The sequence below is a fragment of the Diospyros lotus genome, chromosome 7 (genome assembly GCF_014633365.1).
Source record: "Diospyros lotus cultivar Yz01 chromosome 7, ASM1463336v1, whole genome shotgun sequence".
NCBI lineage: Eukaryota > Viridiplantae > Streptophyta > Magnoliopsida > Ericales > Ebenaceae > Diospyros > Diospyros lotus.
This window is the reverse complement of record NC_068344.1, coordinates 32,842,062-32,853,669: the sequence shown is the minus strand read 5'-3', so window position 1 is coordinate 32,853,669 and position 11,608 is coordinate 32,842,062. Positions and strand designations below refer to the sequence as shown.

The following is an 11,608-nucleotide window of genomic DNA, read 5'->3' as shown; positions in this document are numbered from 1 at the left end:
ATGTACCTTCTAGTGGTCCAATAGCATTTGTAGAAACAGAGCGCTTCCTCTTAGGCCTGATTTTAGGGTTCACTGCTGAGCAGGTTTTGTGCCCTGCAAAACTCACCCCACGTGGAAGGATATGAATCAAATGTTTGGTTTGTAAATGAACCAATTACTAAACAAAGTCGATCGGATCACAAATCACACTCAGTCGGGTCAACTCTCTAGTCTCTGTTCAAATAGAGTCACTCAAGTCAACGTCTTGACAGAGGACTGTTACTCTTCTCTCAAGCGAGGGGTCTTCAGAACTCCAAATTGGAATTGCTTTCCCAATAAAAAAACAAGAAAAGCGATTTAGTAATAGTATCCATGTCTAAAACATCAAAGATAGCAACTGGGAACATCAGATCTTTGCAGCATCAAGTGGCCTCTTGCCATGCTGATAGTTCTGAAAATAGATATCCACATAATTCTTCACCGTCTTGTACGTGCTTGGCCTTTTCTCATCAATCAGCTCCTCGACTGGTCCAATTTCCTTCTCTCTCTCTGGCAAACAAAACACAGCCAGAGTGTTCCTCTCCCTCTCAGAGTTCGTCACCACCCTGTGCACTGGGCTCTTGAACATCCCATTGCTCATTATCTGCACTCCATGTCATGTCAACAACTGTAAGCCCTTCCCAATTCCTAAGCACCCGTTTGAACACAACTTTGTGTTCGTTTTCAGTTTTATATCTTCGTTTCCAAAATCTTAAAAACAAACACGGGGGAAATATCTGCTTACCTCTAGTTGATCCCCGGCGTTAACAAGAAGCGCATGGGGAATGATGGGAACTCCATACCAGTGCCCATCTTTCAGGACTTGAAGGCCTTCGACTTCTTTGTCCTGCAAGAGAAAGGTCAGTAAAGTTCCATCCGCGTGTGGCTTGATGCCCAGAATCCGATCTGGCCATGGACATGGAGGGTAGAAGTTGAATCTCGCAATCATCAATGCTCCTTCTCCATACTGGTGCAGAAAGCTGTGTTCATCCAATTCCAGTGACTTAGCCATGGCTTTCAGGAGCAGCTCGTTCATCTCTGCCAACTTTGCTGTGTATTCATGTAAGATTCCCCTGCATTTTTAACATAATTAAGTCTTTATCCTACAATATGCGGTTGACAACATGAGTTCTATCCCACCAATCATTTCTATCTATAAGCATTCATTCCCCTACATTTTCATTGGAACAAATTACCCCAGGTGTAGTTTTTGCCCATTTGTGTTTCCTCCTCATCTTCTTCTTAGGCAGACTAAGTGACAACTAATCAAAGATGGGTATTTGTTGGACACATCAACTGGCATATTAGATTTTAGAGATTTACTATGCTTAATAAAAAATGTGATAATTCAACTCACCTAAAATTTTCTGGCCACAATTGGAGTTTTCTTTGTTCTTCTGGGCTTACAACTAGATACAGCCGGTCCGTCCAATCGAGAGTTTGATGATCAGAAAGAACTGAATCATTGCCATATCCTTCCATATCATCTACTGTTCTGGAGTACTTCTGTTTCTCTTCAAGTGGAAGTGCAAAGAAGTTTTTGGCAACTTCCCTCATTTCATCCAGGAATTCATCTTTCAATCCATGATTTATTGCCTGAAATTAATCCCAAAACCAACTGATCAGCAGGCACAAGATCCTGATTGATATTCCATCTCCCATTTCTTTCCTCGAGTTTATTTTCTTAATTGTTCTACAGTCAAATTGGCCTTCATGAACTTAAAGAGTCTATGTTCCATCATTTACTGAAGAGGAAACAACAAAGTGTTCATGGAAGTTGCAAAGAACCATGTTAAATAATCAATTCTAATACCATTTTTTGTATATCGCTGTGATATTGACTTGTTAGTATCCATTTTACCACTTGGATCCGAGATAAAACAAGCATAGGATTAGATCCTATAGCACAAACACAAGATCAAAATTAGCTGACTGGTTTAACTTGATTCGACAAATTGACAACATTAACAGGCGAATGAGAAACAAAATTCATTATAAAAGATAAAATACAATTTCCGTCAACTCCTACATCCCAATACACCCAAGCTAACAATCTGCCTAAGAGATTCTTCATTCTAATTAATGTGCCCTTGCAATCTGATAATCAGTCGGCCGTATCCACAGAGAGAATAAGATAGGTTAGAAGTTTCGGATTGAGTATACAAGTGTATATCTATCTATCATACTTTGGGATTAAGTGAATTGAATTTGAATTCAAGACAATCAACTCCGTAGATTGAAAAAATGGGTTCTGTTGATGAATCTGACCTGAAAGCAGCCGCAAGAGCTGAGACCAGATCGGAGCTTTCTGTGTTCTTCTTCTCTAGCCACTGATGGAGACGAGAGCAGGCCCAGATCAACGAGTGGAACTTCCAGGAGAGGAAAGGCAGCTCCGCCGCCAATATTGGCTCCATCTTCACCCTTGTAGATATATCTCTCCGGCAGCTCATGGTTACTGAGAAGCAGCTCTTGGACTGGCTTCGACAGTGATTCTGCCATGGCCGCCGGAGAAGAGCTTCTGCTGTCGAGAAGTGAAAGTTTTTAGCTGTTAGATTTTATATTTGATTTTTTATTTTTGGGATCTCTTTGTTTGAATTATAAATTTGTTTGGGGCCTTCAAAAGATAAGCTCATGCTGGCACTTTGAAACTTATTTTGGACTGGTATGCATCTCTCCAAGTCAAAACAGCCTGCTCTATATACAGCCTGCTCTATATACAATTTTTATTAAAATGGTTTAATATTAATAGTTTAGAAAATTATTGGCTCATTTTAGTTAGCATTCTTCTTCTTCTTATTTAATTTTTTTTTTTTCAAAAGCTAGGATTAGATATGGCTGGGTCAATTAATTGGGCTTGATATTATATTTGGAAATGTTGTTTGTTATAAGGAGTTTTCGCATTTTTACAGCATCTGTTCGAGTAATTCGTATACAAATTATTTAAAGTAAATAGACAATGCATCAATGAGTAACTTGTGTATAAGTTACTTAGTGTCACACAAAATTTCGAAACTCCAGGTTGAAACAACATTTTTGTATAATATTATTCTTGCTGGGTCAATTGCTCTCTTGCCTTGCCAGTACTCTTGAAAATATTCATTCACATAAGTTCTGACCTTGATGTTCCTGTAAAGCCTGGGATTGTTCTCATCAATGAGCTCATCCACTGGCTTGATCTCCATGTCCAAATCTGGGAAGCAAAACACAGCCAGAGTGTTCCTCTCCCTAGCTCTCTGTGTTTATCACCACCCTGTGTGTTGGCTCTTGAATACTCCGTTGCTCATGATCTGCAGATGATGTACGTATGTATCATCAAGAAAACATACTATTAATATTCTTAAGATCTGAATGATACCATTACATTCTATTATATGGCATGTGCAAACATCTTTCACTTAGATAAAATAAATATTTTCACATCACCATTACTTCTTCACCTATGTGAAAGATGCCATGCACCTCACATAGGTGAAAATCTCTTCGAAGGAGGGAGAGAGAGAGAGAGAGAGAGACTATGCCAAGAATGAAATAAATCTATCCAATAAGATTTAAATCTTTTCTAAGGATTTAGGATGTTATCTCCACCTTTGCAAAATTGAACTCTTTTTTGAGTATTAGAGACTGACATAAAAAATGACCTGGCTTCCTAAATGACCATTGTTTCTTTTCGTATAATTATATCAAAAAGCTCTGACAATTTACTAATTGAAGTATATATTAAAAAACCAATATAGGAAACATTTATAATAATTCTTTGCTAGTTTTGTAGGCTAACATGAGTAGCGACTTCTACTCCCTATTTGGCATCAGCTAGCTCCATTCTTCCATTTCATCCAAGTCATCAATTTTTTAAAGATGTGTGTTAGTGCATCACCAATATTATATTTATAAGATAACCTATCCAATGATTGGCTCCAGCGGTGGAGCCAAGAATTTTAAATAGGGTGGGAAAAATAAAATAATATTAAAAAAATTAAATTATTTAATTTTATTTTTTAATTATTAAATTATTTTCTAAATTTTACTATAAGTTTTCAAAAATTGTAAAATTTATTTTTTAATTATTAAATTAATAAATTTTACGACCGTTGTTAATTGTTGTAAATGTTAATTTTATTTTATTTTTCACTCATTTAAATTATTTTATATATTTAGAATTTAAATAAATATATTTGATTGATGAAAATAACATCTTAGAAAATGTCTTCATTTCTCTAAACCCATTCCTAATAATTGTAATTATTGATGATATATTAGTGTACTCTTCGACTAGGGAGACACATGAGAAACATCTAAGATGATGTTAGAAATTCTTAGGGAGTATCACAATAGGGGGCGTTTGGTACGGGAGAAATTTTAAGATTCCTAGAAATATTAGGTTAGGAATCTATATTCCCATATTTAGTACAATTTTTTTATAAAAAGAATCATGAGCAATAACAATGTTTTAAAAATTGGACCGGAGAGCAAACCGGCCTATTAATTGGGTCATGGTTCATTTGGTTCGACCGGAATGGTCCGATCGGATGATGTCATATATATATATTTTATAATTAAATAATATATATTAAATATATATTTAAAATACTAATATTCTATATATTATTATGAGAAATGCTATTATTAACTAATATACAATTAATATTTTATATATAATTGTTATATTAAATATAAAAATATGTTATAATATATTTATATTATTTATTGTAAAATATTATATATATTATGTATATATATATATGCATATGCATATATATATATATACATAATGCGTAAAAAAATGACATTTGTTTGACTTTTTAATGATGTTGTGGGTCTCAATATTTTATATAATAGAAGGAATTTATTATTTCTAAATAAAAAAATTAAATAAGGGTAATTTTGAAAAAAATATATAAATTCTCAAGAATGTTACATTTAAACCAAACATAGGAATGTAAAATTCTCAGAAAAGAATACTCAATATTTCTGAGAATGTTTAAACCTAACCAAACATAGAATTGTATAAATTATGGGAATAAAAAATTTTCAAGAGCATTCCTAAGAATTAGAGATGGCAAACGGGCCGGGCCGGGCCAACCCGGCCCGCCACCAAGTGGCCTGCGGGCCAAGCGGGTCGGGCCAAATCGGCTCGCTTAAAAACGGGCCAACAGATTGCTGGCCCTAGCCCTACACGGGCCTGCGGGCCAAACGGGCCTGCCAATTTTTTTTTTTTTTTTTTTGATACCATTTTTGGCCCAGAGGCAGGCGGCGTGAGCGAGAGAGGGCAAGGGGTGAGACTGAGAGCAAAGGGCGCGGGCGACAGAGGGCGAGCGAGGGGCGCAGGTGAGGGCGAGGGCGAGGGCGAGGGCGAGGGCGAGACAGAGGGCGAGCGAGGGCGAGAGCGAGGGGCGCGGGCGAGGGTGAGACGAGGAGCGCTGGCGAGGGCGAGGGCGAGGGCGAGACGAGGGCGATGGCGACAGCGAGCGAGGGCGAGCGAGAGGGCGAGGGCGAGACAGAGGGCGAGAGCGAGAGGTGCGGGCGAGGGCGAGACGAGGGCGTGGGCGAGACAGAGGGCGAGGGCGAGAGCGAGAGGCGAGGCTGAGGGGGGGTTTGTGGCCGATTAGCGGGCCAGCCCGGCCCGCCACCATTTGGCCCGCCGAGCCAAGCGGGCCGGGCCAAATCGGCCCGGCCTTAAATGGGCCAGCAAAATGCTGGCCCTAGCCCGGTCCCTGGCCAGGCCCATTTTGCCATCTCTACTAAGAATCATGAATTCCAGAAATTTAAAAACTTCTCCCGTACCAAACGACCCCTAAGTGTTATATCATGGATATAGATCATAGACTTTAAAATATCTAAAACATAACATTTATTCCATATATTCAATATATTTACAAGAGATCAAACCATGAGTAATATAAGAAAAAAAAAAAAAAAGTCAAACCATAGAAATTGATAGCTTGAAATGTTGCCGATGCTCAGTGTCGACGATGATTGCTGAACATGACGGGTTCAAACTCATCGACATTGTGTCGGAGTGGCCATTGGCTACTGCTAGTATCGACGGGGTAAGGTAAAGAAGTAGCTTATGAGAAACTAGAAAGCGATGCAGTCTCTAGGATGATGGGATATTTAAAGCTCCCGATTGGGTTTGGATCATCCATAAGTAATGATCTATGCGAGATGAGTCCAAAAATATTAGCAAATCTCGAATCAAGTTCTGGCATAGGATTTGGATTGGGTTGTGGGTGAAACCAATTTGGAACAGGTTGAGAATATGCAAAATGGTTTCCAAATAGTAAATCCTGAAAAAAAGATCGATAAACTTGTAGATCACTAATCTGTTGTTGGAGGGCAAGAATATGGGACATACAACTGTAAACAAGATCTTGAAGTCGAGTTAGAGGTTCAATAGTGAGTGTAATGGCTACCTCGAATCGATCACTTATCGAAAGATGGGCCAGAAGGATGGAGGTATTTCTGGCACTAAAAACTCTATGGATGACAATAAAATGAGTAGCTCCTTCTTCATGGCTAAAGTAAAAGGCAAAGAAGCACAGTGGGGTACATTGTGTATTCAAAACTATGCAAACACCGCATCGAGATCAGGTTCTTGGCATGATGCATCGAGATCAAGTTCTTAGCATGATGCATCGAGATCGGGTTCTTAGCATGATGGATCTAGGTCAAATCTAGTTTTTAATTTTCAGCTAGATTTAAAAAAAAAAAAAAAAACACACACTGCTCGTTGCCGTCGGCCACCACAACCAGCATTTTCTAGCGATCCAAGGACACTACTCGACTTCTTTATCCCATTCGTCTAACATACCCAAAAATCAATAAGATCCAACGGCTGAAACTCCGTAGATCTAATCTTAAAATTTCGGACAAACTAAATAACGCATATATACATAAACACCTCACGGATCTATGCTAAAAGTAAAGCTAATAAAACTAAAAAGCTTATCTTGTTGTAGATCGGGATTGATTTTACGGTGATATTGTGGTCGGATTCATGATCCAACAATCGAATTTTGCAAAATAGGTAATTTACAGAGCTTTTGTAGAAGAGATAGAGAAGAGTAGTCAAGTGAGTAAGATGGAGGAGACATCGCGGACCAGCAACAATGAGGGCGTTTAAGGACCGACTGTCCTAGTAGAGAGAGAGAGAACATGAGGTTGGGTTAGGTGAGGGGTGGGGTGATATTAATATTCATAAAATATTTTTAAAAAATTAAATTATATATATATATATATATATAAAATAACATTTTTTAAAAAAGCAGGGTGGGCGAGGGGTGGAGGTGGGGTGCTACTGCAGAAATTTTTTTTTAAAAAAATAAATTATATATATAATAATATTTTTTAAAAAAGCAGGGTGGGCAATTGCCCACCCTTGGCTGGGCGTAACTCCGCCCCTGATTGGCTCTCCCACCTCAGCTTGATCAACAATAATGGCCATCTTTGAGGAATGATGGGAACTCTGAACCACTGGCCATCTTTGAGGATTTGAAGGCCTTCCACTCGCTTGTCTTGCAGGACAAAAGTAAGCACCGTTCCATCTGCGTGTGGTTTGAAGCCAAGAACAGGATCAGGCCTTGGACATGGCGGGTACAAACTACACCTTGCTATCATTGTCTCTTCCTCTCCAAACTGCTCTACAAAGCAACCCTCCTCCAAGCCCAATCACTTCGCCATGGCTTTGAGGATCACTCTCTTCATCATTGATAGCTTTCTTTGTTACTCTCTTAGAATTTCCCTGCAATATGTTATCAACAACAAGATCACACTTAATAATTAAAGTAGCTTTTAATTAAGTTTTGGAGATTTAATCTTGTCAGATTTAAATTTAGTCAATAATAACTCTTTTTAGACAACTTATAAGTTGACAGAAAAAAAAAAAATTAAGAGGGTAGATTATACACTCTTCTATAAGCACGTACAAAAAAAATATAAGCTGTGAGAAAGTTTATAAGATTTATTTGACTAACAAAAATATAAGCCAAACACTGTTATAATCATATAGCTAGTGATTTGAACTTTTTGTGCTTTTTTGCTTCAAAAAACTTGATTATTGAGGGGGATATATATATAGGTACAAAAATTAAAATTTATCATCACTAGTCTTTGAAAATGGTTATTTGGACCAAATACCTAGGAAGATCAAGTGTATAGGTGGATATGCCAAAGATTTAAATTTGGGTGATATTACCCTAAACCCAGATATCCCTCTCAATAACTTGTCTATTTTTATTTTTTATATTTGACAAGTTGTTGAGAATAAAATTTGAATTGGTAGATGACATATCCAAATCTTACTTTTCAATATATAAGTTCACTTATACACCCGATCTATCCAAGTTTTCACACACACATACATATTTTATAATTATACCCATGTGCTTGAGGGTGTTGAGGCTATGATTTGCACTTTTTGAGCTCTTCAGGACTAAGAATAAGATATAAACGCTCAGTACAAATAACAATTTGTTGTTCTGTAAGAGCTCCTAATGATTTCTTCTTCTCTCCATTCATGTTATCAGTTGATCTTTGTGTATCTTCTTCTCTTTTCTTTACTAGAAAGTTCAAATAACTTCTTTTCGACTTCCCTAACTTCATCTAGGAAAGAATCACTTGTCCCAGGAGTTATTATGACCTAATACAAATCAAAATTAACAAGAAAAACAACTTCAAGTTGGCGATCTTCAATCAATTAATGTGATATATATACACACACACACACCCCTAAGCTTATACACTGATCATAAGAAAAGACTTGAAGGCAACCACAAGAGCTGAGAGCAGACTTTTCTGGACTTATTCTTCTCCCATGGCTGATGGAGATGCGACGAGAAGGCCAATATCAATGACTGGAACATCCGATAGTGTGGAATGGAGACACTGATAGGATCTCTACTCTTATAGATGTACCCTTCAGGCGGCTCACTGGAGGCGATGGGGAATGCCGGGACTGGCTTAGGTGGTTGTTCCACCACCATGGTCGGGGGAGGAGGGGAAGTAGTTTTAGCCATGTCTCGTTTTCTGGTGTCAAGTTAATATGTATAAATACCACTTCTCAAATGCCAGTTTAGTAGAATTTTTATGCAAAAACTAAACTTATTATAGAAATTATATATGTAATAATGATATACACATTATTTACTTGTTTTTAGTCAAAGCAAACAAAATATTTACAAAATTTAAAGTTGCAGTGGTCATATATGGAAAGGGTAATCGGTACGAATTAAGATGAGATTTGAATTATATGAAAGAAATTATTTTTCTATATATGAAAATGACTAGTATTATAATGTCTAATTTAATTTTAATTTTTAAGACAAAATATGAGTTTTTCTTTGTTGTATAACAAATGAAAATTATCTTGTTTAATTTTTTTTCACTAAATGAGAAATTTAAATGATTAAAACAAAAGGTATTATCCAAAACAAACCCTTACTAATAATTATTTTAGATAATACTATTATTCCTATACCCCTTAAATTTTTAAAATTATATAAAACATATTTACCCAAACAAATAATAAAAACTATATTGCGAACATAAAATCTCAAACTTGTCGAAAAGAGTACCATTGTGAATACATCATCTGAAGGGTTACTTTTCACTTTTAGAAACATAATATAATCAAAGTTGGGATTCTTTTCATGTCAAACAAAGAAAAACAATTTTAAATTAGTGTATATTCTTAAGTTGAGGCTTATAGTTTCTTGAGTAGTGGTATTAAAATTGATCCAAGGACTTTTCTTTTGAGTACGAGCAAGAAATTGATCTATCCTAAGTTAAAATTGCGTGGAGATAAAATTTTTTGTATTGCTAGAATATTAAAACTTAATAAGAGTTTATCAATTGCATTTAATTCCATCCATCCATCCATTTTATGTATCAAAGATTTTAAGTATCTTATTCATATATATGATTCAATTTCTTCTTCATATCAACTCCAAGGAAATATCTCCACTCTCAACAAGATTGGCCCCTTCTCCATCCTCCTCCATTCTTTTTTTCTTGATGTATCTTTTCGTCCATTTAATTCAAAGTCCCATTTCTTAATTGACAAGATGGTTCGTGAATAACAACAAATTACGAGAGGGAGAAAGAGAAAAAAAAAAGGTATAATGACTAGTATTTAGGTATAATCAAATAATTAATTCAAACACAAACACCCACATAAATGCACCTCCTTAATTTAAACCAAATTAAACAAGTGTAGAATTATATGTGAATAGCAATAGCTATCATTCGATCACAACAATAAAAAATACTATAATATTTCATGTTAGCTTTGATAAATGGACGGTGTTGTTTTGTGTGTATGAAACTGGATACTCATACTTTGATTTGTATCTTATCTCTTCCAAATGATAGATTACTATGACAAGTCTACTAGACATTATTAGATTAGCTATTACATATTAATTAATAACTAAATTATATTGGGACCCATGATTAGTTTATCTTCTTGCATGTACTCCAACGTATAAATTAAGTTGTAAAGACTGCTAGCTATATTTCCAAGTCTTCATCACCATTTGCAGGTCTTCTTTTACAAGTCCAAGTCAATTTGTCTTCACTCGTCTAGTTTGTATTGGGACCCATGATGAGTTTAATTATTTGCTTGCATGTACTCAAACAAGCCTTGGACTGAAACAGAATCAACCAAGACGTCTAGGTAATTGAATTGAGAGGTTGAAGCTTCAATAGTCACGAAATGTGACCATACATAGAAATATGTTATAGTAGTTGTTAATGTGACCTCCCATGATTTACAAGGGGATTAGCAGTGAGCGAGAATTTGTTAGAAAGGAAATGAAATCTGTGTAGAATTGTTGTGTAGAAAGTTAATAAAGAATAGCAGTATTAAAATTGATTCAAGGACTTTTCTTTTGAGTACAAACGAGAAATTGACCTATTCTGAGTTAAAATTGTGTGGAGATAAAGATTTTTTGTATTGTCAGAATGTTAAAACTTAATAAGAGTTTATCAGTTGCATTTAATTTCATCCATCCATCCATTTTATGTGTCAAAGATTTTAAGTATCTTGTTTGTATATATGATACAATTTCTTCTTCATATCAACTCAAAAGAAATATCTCCACTCCCAACAAGACTGGCCCCATCTCCATCCTCCACCATTCTTCTTTTCTTGATGCATCTTCTCAGCCATTTCATTCAAAGCCCCATTTCTTAATTGAGAAGATGGTCCATGAATAACAACAAATTAAGAAAGAAAGAAAGAGAAAAGAAATTTAGGTTTAGTAACTAGTATTTAGATATAATCAAATAATTAATTCAAACAAAAACATCCACTTAAATGCATCTCCTTAATTCAAACCAAATTAATCAGGTGCAGAATTATATGTGAATAGCTGTCATGTGGTCAGAACAATGAAAATACTATAATATTTCGTGTTAGTTTTGATAAATGGATGGTGTTGTTTTGGGTGTATGAATTTTGATATTCATACTTTGATTTGTATCAATAACTACTATCATAAGTCTACTAGACATTATTGGATTAGCTATTACATATTAATCAATAACTAAATTAGTTTGTATGAGACTCCATGATGAGTTTGTCTGCTTGCATGTA

The 11,608-nt window shown here is 35.8% G+C and overlaps 1 protein-coding gene across 1 annotated transcript; it reads right to left on the bottom strand.

Moving 5' to 3' along the window:
• Positions 1–315: 315 nt before the first annotated feature.
• On the bottom strand, positions 316–2,602 carry LOC127806446 (protein SRG1-like). Its single transcript, XM_052343752.1, has 4 exons — positions 2,287–2,602; positions 1,376–1,614; positions 764–1,091; positions 316–622 (listed from the first exon to the last, which is right to left on the bottom strand). The coding sequence occupies exons 1-4, from the start codon at positions 2,515–2,517 to the stop codon at positions 386–388; spliced, it is 1,035 nt and encodes a 344-aa protein (XP_052199712.1). The 5' UTR covers positions 2,518–2,602; the 3' UTR covers positions 316–385.
• Between the last annotated feature and the right edge of the window lie 9,006 nt (positions 2,603–11,608).

Excerpts from the sequence above, each read along its gene's own strand:
- LOC127806446 (XM_052343752.1), bottom strand. The coding sequence starts at position 2,517 with ATGGCAGAATCACTGTCGAAGCCAGTCCAAGAGCTGCTTCTCAGTAAC. Across the intron at positions 1,615-2,286 it reads GCTCTTGCGGCTGCTTTCAG|GCAATAAATCATGGATTGAA; the intron begins GTCAGATTCATC and ends GATTAATTTCAG. Across the intron at positions 1,092-1,375 it reads TTGTGGCCAGAAAATTTTAG|GGGAATCTTACATGAATACA; the intron begins GTGAGTTGAATT and ends TTAAAAATGCAG.